The sequence below is a fragment of the Lytechinus variegatus genome, chromosome 15 (genome assembly GCF_018143015.1).
Source record: "Lytechinus variegatus isolate NC3 chromosome 15, Lvar_3.0, whole genome shotgun sequence".
Taxonomy (NCBI): domain Eukaryota; kingdom Metazoa; phylum Echinodermata; class Echinoidea; order Temnopleuroida; family Toxopneustidae; genus Lytechinus; species Lytechinus variegatus.
In genome coordinates this window covers 24,408,300-24,427,312 of record NC_054754.1, presented here as the reverse complement: position 1 = coordinate 24,427,312, position 19,013 = coordinate 24,408,300, and the positions used below count along the sequence as shown (strand labels likewise).

The 19,013-nt window shown below is 36.4% G+C and overlaps 1 protein-coding gene across 1 annotated transcript; it reads left to right on the top strand.

Moving 5' to 3' along the window:
- The first annotated feature begins 597 nt into the window (after window positions 1-597).
- Window positions 598-18,305, top strand: LOC121429125 (A disintegrin and metalloproteinase with thrombospondin motifs 17-like). The gene is made up of 11 exons (XM_041626039.1): window positions 598-794; window positions 3,548-3,786; window positions 4,945-5,023; window positions 5,606-5,715; window positions 8,293-8,379; window positions 9,925-10,046; window positions 12,774-12,920; window positions 15,111-15,245; window positions 15,883-16,036; window positions 16,502-16,600; window positions 17,438-18,305. Exons 2-11 carry the CDS (start codon window positions 3,640-3,642, stop codon window positions 17,606-17,608), a joined length of 1,251 nt encoding a protein of 416 aa, XP_041481973.1. The 5' UTR covers window positions 598-794; window positions 3,548-3,639; the 3' UTR covers window positions 17,609-18,305.
- The last annotated feature ends 708 nt before the right edge of the window (window positions 18,306-19,013 follow it).

Below are 19,013 nucleotides of genomic sequence, written 5' to 3'. Positions count from 1 at the left end.
GCTGTAAGTGCTATCAAAATCGGGTGTAAAATAAGGAAGGTATAATAGGCGTTTTAAAGTTGTGCTTAAAAGTTTTACGAAACCGCTTACATTCACAATGCAGTAAGGCTGGTAGGCAATTTCCAGAATACTTGGTCCGGGGTCAGATGCATAAAAGGTGGCAATCGCTTTTGTTGTAGGCTTTTTGCTTGGTTTGTGCTATCTTCTTGTATAAAAATGAGCAATTTCTGGCGAGCAAATGCTATTGCTAACTACAAGCTCAAGCATTTTTTTTGGTGAAAGTAAGGAAATGGTTAAAGCACAAAAAAGGGTGAGGCATGTGCGAAATAAAGCAATTGCAAAGGTTTGATCTTTTATTTGCTTACATGGCTACAAATTGCTTGTGCTTGAAGCATTTGCTTACAAGCATTTGGTATTTTATGCATTTCACCCATTGAGACTCCGAACTGGTCTATTACTTTTTAACTTACCGACGGATCGTGGCCCTGCACCAACATACATATCTTATATTTACCGCTTTTCAATAAAAGATTCACGGTTTAGTGGTTTCATTGAAAGACCTAGCAAGGTGAAGCACTCTACATCAATAAGGTGTAATAAATGAATGTACATGGCTAGCTGAGTGTGCCTTTGAACTGACAGAAAGCAAAATAAGCCACCTCACCCCCTAAGGTAGACGTACATAATAGAACACTATACATGCAGAGCAGGAAAATGGCAGAATGGCATGCATGTAGTCATTTTCAGATATTCTGTTGAAAATGTGATATTGTGATGATCAGTAGGGGCAATGGGTAAGTAAAATCATTCAAAATTATTAACTTCATTTAGCTCACACTTATTATCCAAACTGTAGTGTGTACGTAATTGGGTTTCGTGTGGCTTGTAATCTCGGCAGATTTCATAGGTCGACACGGAACGGGGAAGCTGAATTAGATAAGTAAATTAGCTGACTATATAGTTGAGACATTAAAGGGGAAGTTCACCCTGACAAGATGTTGAATGTAGATATAACAGAAAAAAATAATAGAAGTAATTGCCGAAGGTTTGAAGTTATCAGAATCTTAATCGTTTGATTTGTGACGTCATATGCGAGCAGCTTTCCTACATATCGTGTGGTGTAAAAATGTTAATGATGTCATTTTCTCAGAAAATTAAAAATGGTTATTACTGTACCTTCAGTATTTAATAGAAATCATTTCACATCCGTTCGTAAAAAGAAAACAAAAATGAGCCATCACAAACCATTAAAATTTGAAATTTATGCATTTTACATTACATAACGTATGGGGCAGCTGTTCGTTTTATGACGTCACAAATCTAAAACTTACTTCTAATAACTTTCTTAATCTGCAATGGATTTTCCTCAGACCTTCACCAATATTTTGAATTATTTTTGCATTTTTTTCATGGCGGACTTCCCCTTTAATACGGGAAGTTGATATGCTATTTTTGGAACTGATGTGATGTTTTCTTATCATCTACTTTATATCGGCCCACGTAAGTTTATTCCGAAATTTACTGATGCGATACTGAAACGAATGATTGATTGACCAGTTTCGTAATATTATATATATATATATGATTCAAAATAACATTCATTATTCAAGTCTTTTATGACGTGTATAGATGATGACGATGTCACTCGCAGACACAATCAGGTTCATGAAATATGATTAAAAAGTACAGGAACAACAACGATTAGTTGACACGTTTACCACTATAACAGAAGAATTAAAACATTCAACAGGTATAAATAGTAAAGACTATGTTTAAAGGCAGGGAACTACCACATCGGAACCCGTGTTTTTGTTTTATTTATTTTTAGTTATATCTTTACAGTAAATGGCGGCGAGCTTTAATCTTCCTTTTCCATGCATGCTCGGGTTTTTTTTTCATTATTCATTATAATTCATTTATTTTTATTTTCATTTTATCTATTTTTTGGAGGGGGGCTCTTCACACGGTTTTCCAGGTACACTACTTAAGAAAAAACCTATAAAGCTTTTGATGGAAATCAGGCATAGGATAATATCATTAACTATTTCCAAAGCTTTTACACACAACGATCAGAATTTCACGTCTACTAAAAGAATAGACAAAATAACTATACATGTGTAAATGACCGTACCCGGCGTGGGCAGTTCCCCCCCCCCCCCCCCGAAATTTTAAAACTTACACTTTTTACTGAAAATTTTCACGAAATTCATCAAAAGTTTGCACGAAATCCTTCGATTTCACTTTACAAAATGAAAAGCGGCCCAATTAATGACGAGCTTAATCGCTTTGCTCCATCGCTTTTGAGTTTCTTTTTTTTTGTTGAAAAGTTTATGCGCCCCCCCCCCCCCCGCCTAATAATTTCTGCGTACGACCATGCATGTATAGACCTACATACTGAGATTATCATTTTGACTTTTAAGCCAAACAGGTCTACACAATCATGGATTTATTTGAAGAAATATGGCAATAGAATGCATTATAAGTAACGTATATACAATCATGTAGGTTGCATGTTGAACCCCATCCCCCCCCCCCCCCCTCTTAAAAAGAGCGCAGATTTCGTTCCTGTTAATTCCATTTAAAAAAATGTAAAATTTATTGGCTTATTTCCTCTTATGTTTATGAATGTCATAAATATTACCAAAGTTTGATGTAGCAATCACTGTCGCAGTGATTGATATATCAAACTTGGACGTTAAATCAGGATGCAGTATTCTTTATTGTTTGAAACCATTTTTTTCTTTTTGGCTCAGTGAAGACATGGCGGATTGCATGTAGCCGTCGGAACCAGATGAATGACGAATGTCGATAATAGGTACAGACAAGTAACGTTGTTCTGTGCCGAATATTTCTTTCTACCCAAATTAATCATTTATTTAGTCGCTCTACAATTTCTTGGACTTAAATAATTCTCCCCTTTTCCAGTCCTATTTCCCCCCAATTATATTGCCTGAAAAATGATGATATCCCAAAGCAATAATCGTTTGCAATAGTCCCTCGTTGGTTTTCGCTCATCGTTGTTTCCCCCTCTGTTTGAGAGATAATACCGGAGGGAAAATAAACTTTCATCAGTCGATCAAATATCTAATCAATATGAATAAATAATGATGGCAAGGGAATCCGGATGCTGCATTCATTTCTAATCAGAGTTTCTGATGGAGGAAAAGTGTGAAGGACACCACTATATCAGAGCTCAATTGTGCAGTCTTCTCACTTCCATCGCTTCGTAAATTTTGGATATATTTTTATCTTATCTCCTTCAAACGATTCTCCTCCAGACAAGGTTTTTCACCCAATTTTCAAACCATTCAGAATGATTGGATTTACAAAGAAAAGCTTCTTTTATTTATCTAAAATAACTGAATTGTATATATCGGCGCAACCATCTCATTAAGATGCTCAATTTTGGTTATTTTATCATCAGGATATTCAAAGCTAAAATTAAAACCAAAATACTAGTCATCAAACCATCGACCCGATCTGTCAGAATCTCTGTGTAATACAAAAGCAGTTGTTAAATGTACAACGGGTTTTACAATCTCAACAGAGCGAGAGTGACTACGGCGTGATGCGCCCTATCAGAGGGACGGAAGAGAGACAAAAGATGGGGGAAATGTAACAGTAAAACGTTTTCAGACCATGTACTGGCAGATTTCAAATCATGGAGATTTACCGATTATGAATGGTATCCAGGCATCGAGAACCATGTCTAAGCCAGCTTCATCGACGTCGGCTGTCCTCATAACTTTCTCCTTATTCTTGATTGGATATATTCATTGTTTCCCGGTAAGTAAAGGGGAAATGGATCTTGTCCTCTGTCTTGTCTGTTGTCTTTTGTCTGGTCTTCTACTGTCAGGTATGACGATGGTGATGATGATGATGATGGTGGTGGTGCTGGTGGTGGTGATGATGGTGATGATGATGTTAATGATGACGATGATAATGGCGACGATGATGATGGTGACGGATGATGATGAAGAAGATAATGATGATGATGATGATGATGATGGTGGTGATGATGATGATGATGATGATGACATTATGTTAATGATGATGGCGATGACGATGATAATGTTGATTGCGACAATGATGATAGTGATGGGGGTGGTGGTGGTGATGGTGATGATGGTGGTGATGATGATGATGATGGTGACGGATGATGATGAAGAAGATGATGATGATGGTCATGATGGTGATGATGATGATGGTGGTGGTGGTGGTGATGATGGTGGTGATGATGATAATGGTGATGATGATGACATTATGTTAATGATGATGGCGATGACGATGATAATGTTGATTGCGACGATGATGATGGTGACGGATGATGATGAAGATGATGATGGTGATGATGATGATGATGGTGGTGATGATGATGATGATGGTGATGATGATGATGATGATGACATTATGTTAATGATGATGGCGATGACGATGATAATGTTGATTGCGACAATGATGATAGTGATGGGGGTGGTGGTGGTGATGGTGATGATGGTGGTGATGATGATGATGATGGTGACGGATGATGATGAAGAAGATGATGATGATGGTGATGATGGTGATGATGATGATGGTGGTGGTGGTGGTGATGATGGTGGTGATGATAATGGTGATGATGATGACATTATGTTAATGATGATGGCGATGACGATGATAATGTTGATTGCGACGATGATGATGGTGACGGATGATGATGAAGATGATGATGGTGATGATGATGGTGATGATGGTGATGATGGTGATGATGATGATACGGTGATGACGATAACGATGATGATAATGGTATTGATATTATAATATTGTATTATATATTAAGATGGGCACAGAATAATGATAATACTGAGCTATCATTTGTTGTTGCTTGTTGATGACGCTGATTGTGCGACAATGCTGACGAAAATGATATTGAAAATCTCTCATTCAAATCTCTATCTTATCTAGCATGTTCTGTCGATTAAAAGGGGACAATCCAACTCTATGAAAAACAAAGCCAAATACAAGATACCTCCTCCTATTACGGGTAACGTATTTCATTTTAATCCATTCATTTTCGTGTATTTAGTCCCCACCCATAAAAAATAATAAAATAAAACAAAATAAAATGAAATGAAGTTAAATAAAATAATATGAAGTAAAGTAAAATGAAATAAAATAAAATGAAATTAAACGAAACGAAAGGAAATGAAATAAAATAAAATAAAATAGAATGACATAAAATAGAATAATAGAATAAAATAAAACAAAACAAAATAAATATATTCAAAAAATACAATTCAAGCAAAGATGCACCCTGCCATTTCCAGACCATTCCTATTCCCTTTTAACCGAAATCTTCGCCTTCCTAAGGAGCCTGGCCTTAACTGAAATATAATGCTGCAGCAAAGTAGACTTTTGAAAATTAATGGCAAAGAATAAGAAAACTATAAAGAAAATAAGATTTCTGTAAAATCTTAATTCAGCGCTATTGACTCCCAACCGTGAAGAAAAGGTAGAGAGAGGTGATTTTTCATTATTCAAACTTGAGTTATATAGGGTGGTAGTGTTTTCGTTCCAAATTCTAATTCTAAGTATTCTCTTGGTGGATGTTTTGATTGCCCTGAAGGTGAGATTATAGCGCCTCGCGTGGTCGAACTAATGCTGGTCCTACATCACGATCTATCCCGTTACCATGGAGACGACACGATAAATTACATCACACATATTTCAAATCAGGTTAGTTAGAAAGATCAGTATATAATGTAAACATTAACACTCTTCCTGAAGTCATAAAAAATAACTTATGAAACTAAAAAAACAAACACATAAAACAGTTATTTTCAATTATTGTTAATTTCATTTCATAATTCTTGAATAGTGCCTTTAGCACTTTATATTATTTTTTCATTACTATTACTATTATTATTATTATTATTATCACTATTATCATTATTGTCGTCGTCGTCGTTGTTGTTATTATTATTATTAGTAGTAGTAGTAGTAGATAGTAGTAGTAGTAGTAGTAGTAGTAGTACTAGTAGTAGTAGTAGTAGTAGTAGTAGTAGTAGTAATGGTAGTAGTAGTACTAGTAGTAGTTGTAGTAGTAGTAGTAGTAGTAGTAGTAGTAGTAGTAGTACTAGTAGTAGTAGTAGTAGTAGTAGTAGTAGTAGTAGTAGTAGTAGTAGTAGTAGTAGTAGTAGTAGTAGTAGTAGTAGTAGTAGTAGTAGTAGTAGTAGTAGTAGTAGTAGTAGTAGTAGTAGTAGTAGTAGTAGTAGTAGTAGTAGTAGTAGTAGTAGTAGTAGTAGTAGTAGTAGTAGTACTACTACTACTACTACTACTAGTAGTAGTAGTAGTAGTAGTAGTAGTAGTAGTAGTAGTAGTAGGAGGAGGAGTAGGAGTAGGAGTAGGAGTAGTAGTAGTAGTAGTAGTAGTAGTAGTAGTAGTAGTAGTAGTAGTAGTAGTAGTAGTAGTAGTAGTAGCAGTAGCAGTAGCAGTAGCAGTAGTAGTAGTAGTAGTAGTAGTAGTAGTAGTAGTAGTAGTAGTAGTAGTAGTAGTAGTAGTAGTAGTAGTAGTAGTAGTAGTAGTAGTAGTAGTAGTAGTAGTAGTAGTAGTAGTAGTATGATCATCAATGATCTTTATAATGTAAAGCAGTAGAAACATGAGTAGATGTCTATTACTAGTAGATCTAGAGTAGACCAACATTATCCATTAGAAGTGTTAGAACTATAATCAGCCTAATTTGCATATTAACGAGCCATATATTGTCGGGTTCCCTTCTTTGCCTTACAGAAATGACCGGGGTATATTATGAGGCCGCCCGATTAAAACCTTATTTTATGTTGCTGTATTTGAAGTAAATACAGTTCAGTTTGTTTGATATAATCATTCAATATTTACTAGTCACAATTACATTATTAACATTTAGTTATGTACCAAAACACCCCCACTTTAGGATTAATTTATTAATCCTATCCAATATTGTGTGTGTGTGGGGGGGTTCTCGGATTGTGTTTTCTACTGTCACAATTATATCATTGTGTATCTACGTGTTTTGTTGGTAGTGGACACATACATTATCAAGTATGGTGATGTCTACACTGCATTTATAAGTTTTAACAGATGTAACCATGGAATCATGATGTCGGCCGGGTGGCATCATCATTGGCGGCGGAAGCTAACAAATTTATGGGGGTCTACCTGAAATTTTGGGATGGACACAGGTAAAATATTTGACAGGCAAAAAAAATTAGGGGGGATCCACCTGAAATTTTAGGATGGACAGAGGTAAAAAATTGACAAGCTAGCAAAAAAAAAGTTATCAATAAAAAATTTAGGGGGGACCTGTCCCCACCCCCCCTGCTTCCGCCGCCTATGGGCATCATTTGCCCCATCGGACATGTTGAGTTCATAGGCATCCAGACAGAAAAAAATTAGCAAAACGGTGAGATTTACTTCAGTTCTGGCATGCACAATAATATCTTACACATGTAAACTATATATTAGATAGAAGTTGATACATATTACTGGGTAAAAAATAAATAAATGAATGAATAGATAAATGAATGAATAAATAAATAGATAAATGAATGAATAAATGAATAGATAAATGAATGAATAAATACATAAATAAATAAATAAATGAATAAAAAATATAAAGATAAATAAATAAAATAAAATAAGCATGCAGGGCCAAATAATTCACCGAACGATGTGCGAGAAGAGCCAATGGATATGCGGTACTACACCGAGGTCCGCAGGACCGAGTGCCGTATATCCATTTGGCGGGTCGAGGACAGAGTTCATTATTTAGGTCCTCTATTCACAAGAATGCGTGTATTTTTTGTTTTATACTCCCCCCCCCCCTCCCCCATGTTACTAAGTTTCTCAAAATGCTATATTTGATCTAAAATCTAGATAATTTTAGATAATTCCAGACCTCGCACTATCCTGCATTCTGACGTCAGAGTGCAGGATAGTGCATTTTGGATGCCAAATTGCAATTTGCTGAATATCATGTGATCCACTTTGGACCAGATTACAGAACATTCTTAGGAGTTGTATAATGTGGCATGTCTGCTTCCAAGAGAACCTCTAATTAATATAAGTAAAGTCAAAATTTATCTATTTTGATTACTAAACAATCAATTAGAATGAGCAGTGTACTTATTACTGGCGAGACAGGCTTCAGACTTGAGCGTTGTGTGTTTCATATTTCGAATTTTTAATCGTTAAATAAATTGAGACTTTAATGATATTTGCAAAGAGGTAAAACAATAATTTCTGCTGATCTCTCCCTTGTATGCTCTCATGTAGGCAGCTGATCTATGGAGTGACGTAACAAGACTTGGTGTGAAAATTGAAATTAGGATTACAAAGACTATCCTACTTCAGGATGAGAAGGTAATTATTTTGCTCTTTCTTCCTACTTCACCTTCTTCTTCCACCCTTCTTCATTTTCTTGATAATGTCATTTAACAGGGCCCTTTATTTAAAGTTTGTTCACACTCCACCTATCCTTGTCGAAAACGGAATGCCGCAGTTTATGAAAATGTACTGGTAAATAAATTACTGAAATAAAAAATACAAACCTACTTTCGTCGTAAAACATCTCTCAACAAATTTAAACAAGAACAACATGATTTAAAAATAGTCCATTGCCCTTTTTTTCGGGGGGGGGGGTTGATATACTCAACAAAAGATGAGTGTGTCGACTAGGAAAGGCGATGGGCATGGTCACCCCTGCCCACCATACAGTCACTTGTCATTAAAATAAAGTTCCAGTCTCCTCTTCTTCAAGTCGGCCATTTTCAAATGTAGGCTGCCATTCATATCATGTTACATTCATTGACTGTCCTAGTGTCCTATATGCTTTCACCTAAAATTGCATGAGCTTTTTTATGTACAGCCTGTTTAACGTTTTAACTTTTTACTATGTCATTTATTGTGCCAATACAAACTTTTAAACATGAATATTCCATATGCGGCTGTTTTTTTTTTCATGTGAGACAGTTGTAGGATTGTTAATTTTTTTTATTTCCTATTTTCATCAGCTGTTTTACATTTCTGTTCCGTCTCGACTCGAGTTCATTTGCATTTCTTTTCAGCACTGCCCTTGCCGTCTGAACTTAGGCTAAATGAGTTTATTATATTCAGCTGTCATTTCCACTATGCATTCCTTTCCTCTTATTCCATTTTTTCATCTTCATTCCCTTTCTATTCAAGTTTTCCACTCATTCCATCCCTCATGCACTGACGCTCTAATTTCTATTCCCATTATTACGTAATCACCCAGACATCTTCATCTTCTTATCCCTTATTGGTTATTTTTTTTTAATGGACTCCTACACTTTTAGTTGGCTCCTCTATTCTTTTTATTCTGATTGGTTGATTTTATGTAATTTGAATATGTGTGAATTCTGTAAGTATGATATGAGTTTTACTGAGGCAAAGTAGCCCAGCACTCAAATCAGCCTGAGTGCACTACCAGACTTCTTCGGTTTCTGTTCGATTTATTTTCGTCTCATATAATTTTACTTATTCCCCCCCCCCCAACCTTGGTGACTGGTCAGACTGGATGATTGTGTTGCAGCCTTGAACTAATATCATTTCTACCCCGAACTTGACTTACAATTTTACACCTTACACCATTGGCGACGGAAGCCATAAACAATTTTGAGGGGGACCACCAAAATGTTTTGACAAGCAAAAAAAAAAGGTTATCAACCAAAAATATTGGGGGGACGCAGGAAACAAAACTGACAAGCAAAAAAAAAAGGGTAATCAACAAAAAATTTAGGGGTGATCGTCGTCCCCCCCCCCCCACCTCAAATTAGGGGAGACACGTCTCCCCATCCTCCCCGCTTCCGCCGCCTATACCTTACACAGTTATAAGCATGTTTGATTATCATTAATAAAGACCATTCTTTAATTGAATTGAATTGACAGGAATCGTTATTACCCATCGAAGCCGATGCAATCCATCTTCTCCGAAAGTTCTGCAAGGATTGGCAGAATGACTGGAGGTACCAGTCTGGAGAGGAATTTGATGCTCTGATTCTAATCACAAGGTATGACTAGAAAAAAAAAACTTAACCCACCTTGGACAAATATTGATAAAATAATGGTAAAGGAAGCATGAATTAAAGTACCTCCATTCTTCCCATTCATTCATTTCATTAATTGATTCAACCATGTGCAAAAGCATTCAAAATTTCATCGATATTCAAATGTAAAATTTAACAAAATTATGTTAAGGGGCCCTGAAGAAGAATGATTAGAACTCATCACAAATCCACTGTGTAAATCAAGTTATTTATACATATTTCTGATACTTGACCATAATAATAATTTCAAAACTAGGTCTGTCGGGTTCATATGGAAGAATAGGGGCTATTTATATAAACCACCCTTTCTGACCCCCCCCCGTGCTGACACTGTAAAATTAACAAAGATATTAATATAAATGTAAATGGTAATCAGGGTGACCAGATTTCACAAAATGAAATACGGGACAATCGACAAAAAAGATCAATAAAGAAGGCTACACAGTGTTACATCTGTGAAAAATTATTAAAAAATTGGAAAGGAGGGTGAACGAAAGAATGAAGGAGAGAAAGAAAAGACGAAAGAAAAGAGATGAATTGAGAAGAAAGAAAAAATTAAGGGGAAAATGAAGGAAAAAATAAAAAAAAAGAATACAAGAAAGTTAGAATAAAAGGATGAAAGAAAGAATAAAAAAGAGAAAAAAAGTTTCCGTCATTCTTTGAATTGAATACAGAAAGAAAAAGAAAAGAATGAGAGAAAAATACATGTGTAAAAGACAAAATAAAGGAGAAAGAAAAAAAGGGAAGTAAGAAAAAGGAGGAAATAAAGAAGGAGAGAAAAATGTTTCCTTCTTTGAAAGAAATAAAGAAAGAAAGAAAGAAAAAAAGAAGGAAAACAGTAAGGGAGGAGGGAAGGAAGGAATTAAGGGAGGGAGGGAGAGAAAGAGTAAGGGAAAGAATTAGAAGGAAAAATAAAATAAAGAATGAAAGAAAGGAGGCAAGAGAGGGAGGAAGAATTCGGAAGTGAGGAGGGAGTGAAAACATAATGGATGAGGAGAAAGAATTAAAAGAAAAAGGAGAGGAAGGGAGGGGGAGAAGAAAAAGTTTTAAAGAAAGAAAGAATGAAGGAAATAAAGAGAAATTTGATAAAGAATACGGGTAAGAAAAAGGAGGAAAGAAAGAAAAAGGAACAGAGAGAGAAAAAAAGGATTAGGAAAAACAAATAGGAAATAAAGATAGATGGAACAAAAACGGGCAAGCAGGAAGGATAGAAGGATGAAGAAAGAAGGATAGAAAAGAAAGAGGAAAAAGTTCAAACTTCAAGCAAACAAAAAACATCCATCTAACAAAAATCATAATGATATTTGGTGGTTTTTTTTCAAATATATTTTTAAATAAAAAAAAATGTTTTAGAAATGAATAAAATTTCAAATTGATTATTTTTAGATGAAACATCGCGGCATCATACACAACAAGACTAAAAACGAAAGCTGAAACAACTAGATTTAGTCCCGGGGGGGGGGGCACTCGACCAAAAATGTGGTGGGGGTGTGCTGCGGGCGAGACAAAAAACGGGGGCCTTGGAGCGGGCTTATTGTAAAAAGGAGGGTCCTCGGAACGGGCTTCGGAACGACAAATGTTGGTGAAAACGGGGGTCCTGGAACGGATCGCCAGCGTGTGAGCGCGTATGCATCCCTTCGGAACGGTCATGCGTGCATGATGCAGCTAACGCAGCCTCCGCCGTAGACCAAAAGCTTCGGTCTCTGTTATGTTGGTTGTTCAGCTGAACTTCGTTGTCGACGAGGAGAAATTAAAAAATGTTAAAAAACTCCTCGAAACAGACGGCTGCCAGCTGTCTACCTCCGCCGGGAGCTCTGCGGCCGCTTTTCACCAAAATTGCAGCTCATTCAACGCGATCGGAGCGGCGTAACGAAAAATATGCGAAGCTTTGGAGCGGATTTCTCTCTTCTTTTTTCTCGATAAGAAGAAAATGCTATGCCTTGGAGCGGCTTTCTTTGTTCTTTTTCTCAACAAGGCAAAAATGCTATGCCTTGGAACAGAAATTTGAGTGTACTGAAAAATGGGGGTCCCCTCCGCGGCACATACCCACTATGCATTATATACTGAGTGCCCCCCCCCCCCCGGGGATTTAGTTACTTGTTCCTCCGATCATGCCGATTACATCTCCAAATCAGTAATTTGAGAACCCATAATATAATTATACAAATTTTCTGCCGATTTTGTGATTATTTTGGCATGTTTGGTGGAGAGAATCTGCTCCGATCCTACATGCCTAGCCTGCCACACAATGGCAGGAGGCCAGTTCGTTTGCGATGTATTGGGTTAGCAAGAAAATCACCGCAGAACTTGCAAAAGTTTATTTATCGATTTTATTGGTGTCTCTGCACCGTCATCTGATGGTTATTTAGATGAAAAATCGTCACTTTTAGCTACATTTTGTTCAATATTTTGAAATACGGGACAAATAGGCGTCCCGGAAAGGTTTGCCGGGACGCCGGGACAAAGAAGCAAAATACGGGACAATCCCGGGAAATACGGGACGTCTGGTCACCCGGGCTGGTCACCCTGATGGTAATATTTCAATTAACAATATGTATGTCAATTAGGAAATATACTAACGCATATTTCTTATTTGCATGTTACTAGGAAACTTACCTTTGGCATGCATGAAATTTATCACGAAATTTAAAATCACCTACAAAAACATTTTATTCTTCAACTTGCTTTCAGAGAAGACCTTCACGTTGATAATAACTATAATGCAACGGGGCTAGCCTACATACATGGGGCTTGTGAAATGGGCTACCAATGCGCTGTCATCGAAGACACTAGCCCCATGGGCACAGCAATAACAATAGCCCATGAACTAGGACACTTGTAAGTATTTCTTCTTCTTGAGCATAGGGCTCTAAAAATTCCTATTTTTAACATTTCACTTTACATTTACATTTCCCTCGACTCATTTCATTCATTATATGTATATATCAATATATAAAATACGTGATTTTAATGTTTCATGATGGAACTTGCACTCGAGCCTATGGTTGTTCTATAAACTAATCTTGGCCTTTTTATCCGCATCTATCGAATAAGCAGGGGTGACGGAACCGGGGGCAGGGGGCACTTGCCCCCCCCCAAAAAAAAAAGTCCCAGTTGGAAAATAATGCCCTTTTGTTCAAAATGGAAAGTGCCCTTTAATCAAAATGATATGTGCCCTTTTTCAAAATAAAATAACTTTTTTTGAAGTAAAACAATACATTTTAGATTAGAAAATCACAAAATATTTGACTCGCGCTTGCATCAATTATTGTTTTGTACGGTGCTCATTCTGTTCTTGGTTACAAAAAGTGCTTAGAATGTCCAGTTTTTAGGTTGGAATATCACATTTTTTTCGATTGGTAAGAAGTACACTGCAAAAACTCTGGTGTTGATTTAACACCAGACCGTAATCTATATATGTCCACACCAGGGAAGTATTGAAACAACACATTAGTTTGGAAACAAACTGATGCTGCTTTAATACTAATTAGTGTTGTATAAACAGAGGCGTCGATCCTGGGGGGGCAGGGGGGGCGATCGCCCCACCAATGAAAATATTGGGGGGGCAAACATGTCGTTTTGCCCCCCCAATAATTCCACCGATGTGTAAAAATAAAATAAGATTGTAATGTTACACAGAAATCAGCAAGCGAGATTGAGATACCAACTCGTTCTTTATTTAAAATTGTGCTCAAAATGTCCGCTTTTTAGATTGGAATATCAAAATTTTCAGCTCGCGCTTCGCGCTCGCATCATTTATGTAGCAAAAACCCATACTTTCCATGATTAAATAGGTGAATAGAATGTCCCGTTTTCAGTTTTAAACCTCAACAGAACTCCCGCTTCGATTTGCAATAATTTTTTGTTGGATAAATATCTTGTTCTTTATCAAAAACGTCCATTAAACTGTCTTTTTTTCAGATCGAAATATCAAAATTTTTTTTGTTTTTTTTTAACGCTCGCATCTATTGTTCTTTAATAGATACCCGTCTTAATCATTATTACCAAAAATGCTTCGAATATCAAGCTTTCAGGGCTCGCTCTCGGCACTCGCATTATCTGTGTAGTTAGATATACATGTACATGTATCTATCCTCTTCATGAGTTACTACAAACAGTCCTAAAAAGTACCTTTTTCCTGTCAAAGTTTCATGTCAGTATATTAAAAAATTTCAGCTCGCGCTTCGCGCTCGCATTAATTTGTTGGTGAGATATGTGTCTATATCTCATGAGTCACATATATATATATGCATATATATGTGTGTGTAAGTTTGTTTGTTTTGCCTTTGGAAAGTTGATTCAGGATTTTGCCCCCCCAATCTGAAAAATGGATCGACGCCCCTGTGTATAAACACCTATCTGGTGTCAGACCAAAACCAAACTGCAAAAGATTGCAGAAGTATAATAAAGTATGATTCTGTTTTTTTTCGAATTAGCCATATGTATTTCATATTACAATTGAAAATACTGAACATGTCGTTTGCATTTATACTGTAGAATGGATAATTGGGTCCTTTGTCAACATAGGCGGCGGAAGCGGGGGGGACAGATCCCACCTAAATTTGAGGGGGGGGGACAGTCCCCCTCTAAAATTTTAATTGATAACCTTTTTTTTTTTGCTTGTCAATTTTGTTTCCTGCGGCCCCCCCCCCTAAATTCATATGGACCCCCTAAAATGTGTTTGTCCCCCCCTGAAATTTAGGTTGATGACCTTTTTTTTAAACCCTATGGTTTACCTGTGTCCATCACAAAATTTCAGGTGGACACCTAATTTTGTTGGCTTCCGCCGCCAATGTTTGTCAACCACTTCTTCCCCTGATGGCCCATGAATACGTTTGCCAGAATGAATGGGGTCAGGGCTATATAGAGGAGAACCCGTAGAACCCAACTCCAAACCATCGATCAGGCATATTCTGGCAATCCTATTCTTAGGTCCTACTTAAAAAGAGATTGACAGAATTTGAAGGACCCAATGGTCCATTATTGTGATATTTTTGGGGGGCTTTTATTTCTTTTCTTTTTTTGCAGACTTGGTATGTATCATGATGGTGAGTTTAATGGATGTAGAGATCGGATGAACATAATGAGTGGTTATACTGTAAGTGGAGTCCAGTCGGTCGCATGGTCTACCTGCAGTACCAAGTCCCTCTTGGAATATCTCAAGTAAGATGAAAAGAGAAAATTGTACGCCTGTATACTGAACTCCGGATTTATTCATAAGTTGTGATTTAACTATGGATAGCCAATTGCAACGCATATCTCTAGAAATGTTACAGGTCCAATTCATCAGCACATCTATCACTGTGATAATTCATAACTGTCTGGGAATGTATAAACTGAATCAATTTTTTTGCTATGAAAGCATAAAAGAGCACAGTGAAAACAAGAAAGATACCATTTTAATGAAATTTTGAAATTTTGTTGACATTAAGATTTTTTTTAGATATAAAGTTGTAGACAGGGCCTGCGCAACAGCACCAGCATACCTGGAATGGACTTGCAAGGTTGCTTTTTTTAAAATAAGCATAAACTTTTTTGCAACAAGAACTGTAACACAAAATTTGACAATAAACTAGTGATACTAGTCTCTCCTAATTATAAGTGTAAAAAAAAACATTGCTCCTTACCTGACAGTAAAAATGTCAAATTATATCAAGATACACTCTTTTCCCCTAATGAATTATGCATAATTATTGTAACACCTGTATATAACTGCAATAGTGAATGTCTAAAAGATATGTGTTTTCATGGGTAATTTGTAGGTCTTTTTACCAATATCATTTTCAAATTTCAATTTTAGATTGCCACGATCTCGATGTTTGCAGAACCGAACTGCTAAGAGTTCTTTTCCGTTGACCACGGATACTTTCCCTGGCCAGTCCTATGATATAGATCATCAGTGCCAGATCACACTGGGAAGGGGTGCTGTAGCTTGCCCGATGGGAAAGAGAGAGGTAGGCTATCTATTCAGGCAGATGTTCTAGAAATCTTGGATCTGAAATCCCTTTTTATCACTCTGTTAAAAAATATAAAATTTTCATTTGACATAAATTTTCATCTTTTGCATATCTTAAGATGATATACAACTGGGGGTATTTCATGAAAGTTTTCAGTACTAAACCAATGACTAGATTGTCAGTGCTGACCATTTCAGTGAAATCCTTGTGTTGATTGGCCGAGAGGCACTGGCCTCTGTCAGAGAAATTGAACTTGGCAGTGCCGACAACTTTCATGAAACCGTCCCCCCAGAGAAGTGAAGTATACATTCTGCTCGATGAATCTTATTCCTAAACAAGACTCTTATAACATGATTTCATATCACCTTAGTCTATAATGGATGGGTCAAATCAAATTGTTTTTCCACATGCAATTAGTAAATAAATTTTACTTTTTTTCACATTTAATCATGGCTTGCCCAGAATCTTTGCCAGCATTTGAAATGTTTACAGCCGTCAAAGATGAAATGTGTCAAGACTAACCGGCCTCCTCTTGACGGGACACCATGTGCAATAAACAAGGTACTTTAAGTACGTCTTATTGATGTCTTACCATAACCTTACACAGAATCTAACCACAATTATAATTCAGATGCCGTTAATTGATAAGGAAGTATACCCAGTTGTTGTGTGTCCGGACGACTGATCTTTAGCCATTTGAAAAATTTCACGAGAAAGGTTCTATCAATTGTTAGTATAAACTGTTGTGCAGTATTATAGAGAACAAAACTGACGAAGATTGAAACAATTGAGTTCATATTTTTTGGTGTAATCCAAAGCCAAAAGAAAGGCTTCAAAATTTTAAAGTGCTCAGACACCCATCCTTTTTGTATCCACTGCTAAAAATGACTCCCCATTTCAATATTAAAAAATAAATAAAAAAGGCCCTCTCCCACTTTTGTTTCTGTTACAACTCTCTCCACCCACCCTCACTCTCTCCCTATCCATCTCACTCTTTCTCCATTTTCATCTTACAGTGTATTATGGCCAGTATTCATAACTGTATTTCTTCATAAAAAACATCAGTGAAAAAAAAGGTACCCTGACAGAAATTTAAAAAATACACAAAACTGTAATTGTAAAAAGCAGTCAATTTAATACAACTGCTCCTTCATAATCATTAGTTTCCATAGATTTCGATCAACGTGGACCAATCACAGTCGGTCACAGAACAAAACCAACTCCAAACTAACCGATGGTATGTCATTGGAAATAAGGTAGTTATGGCCAGTCTGGACTTGGCTTTGCCGGTGTGACAAGGCAATGGATTTAAGGAGATATCCACTCTGTGTTTAGTATGCTATGTTTATTGGACATTCATAGTGAAAGCATTTTAATTTTCTTCATTTTTGCCGACAGTGGTGCTATCGTGGACAATGCACGGATAAACAACTTCGGCAGAAGAGGCAGGGAACAAAGCTAGTTGCTATGGAAATGACCACACCCATGATCGGAGACACGCCTTCAATGAAATCAACAGTGGCATCGATGTTAGCTACAAAGACCAGGGATCTGAATAAACATTTATAGAACCTAAAATTGTCATGATTGTTTCATCAATTAGACAATGTTTCATTGTATAAAAAGCATGAAGCGCTGCTAAATTGCCACTTTAATTCCAACTTTGTCTACTTTCCATTTGACCTCATCCCGCAAGGTTTATAATTTGTTACCTACTTGTCTAACACCACTTGCAGATTACGTAGTCAATGGGTTGAATGGTGCATTGCCCATACACCAAAGACAAATTTGATTTGATATCAAGCATGATCGGGATAAAGATGGCATAAGAATCTTCTTGAGAAGACATGACCTCCTGCTGAGGGGAACTACAGGTGATTCCAAGTTTGGTGTTGGATAATCTTTTTTTTAATCACTACAGTTCCAAATTTAGAAGATAAATGTAAGTTGTTGTAATGATTTTAAAATGATATTTTAGAACAAAATCCAATCAAATGACCATCTGAGTTTCTGTTTTCATAAATAAAAAAATTTGTGTCAAAGGATTCTGGAAGATATTGTGTAATTGCTGAGAAATTAGAAAAATAAGTATTGGATTTTTAGTCTAATGTTGACTATTTTTCTCAGCAATAATAAAACACTGGCCACATAATCTTATCTGTGTTGGGGATCTTATCCTTTTTCAGCTTAGATTTCAGGATTTCACAAAGTTCAGTTTCACAAGTTATGAATATGCACCAGATTTAGATCTACGATGATGTAGTAGTAATTAATAATAATAATAATAATAATAATAATAGGTCCATTTATATAGCGCAGCTACTATGTGCATATACTCTACTGCGCTTTGATAATTGGTATCATATTATTACCCCGGCTGTAGCTGAGCCGCCATATTAATAGGCGCTAAAGCGTTCAAGGAAAAATCCTACCGAGTACCCATTCACCTCACCTGGGTCGAGTGCAGCACAATGTGGATAAATTTCTTGCTGTAGGAAATTACGCCATGGCTGGGATTCGAACCCACGACCCTCTGTTTCAAAGTCCGAAGACTAATCCACTGGGCCACAACGCTCCACATTACCCTTCAGTTGGTTCTACAGATTTTCTCATGAAATCAGTGTTTACTGCAACTAAATTTATTTTCATTTTCTTAAACGGATGGTCCGGGCTGAAAATATCTATATCTAAATAAATAAAGTAAAATTCACAGTGCAATATGCTCAAAATTTCATCAAAATCTGAGACCAAATAATGAAGTTATTGAATGTTAAAGTTTATAATATTTTGTGAAAACAGTTATATGCACATCGTCATGAATATTCATTACGTGGGCTGATGATGTCACATCCCTACTTTCTTTTTACTTATGTTATTACATGAAATCATAAATGTTTCATGTTTTCATGCAAATGTAAATGATGTGTCTCCATTATGATGAAATAAGTTGCAGCAATAAATAACTAATGCACTA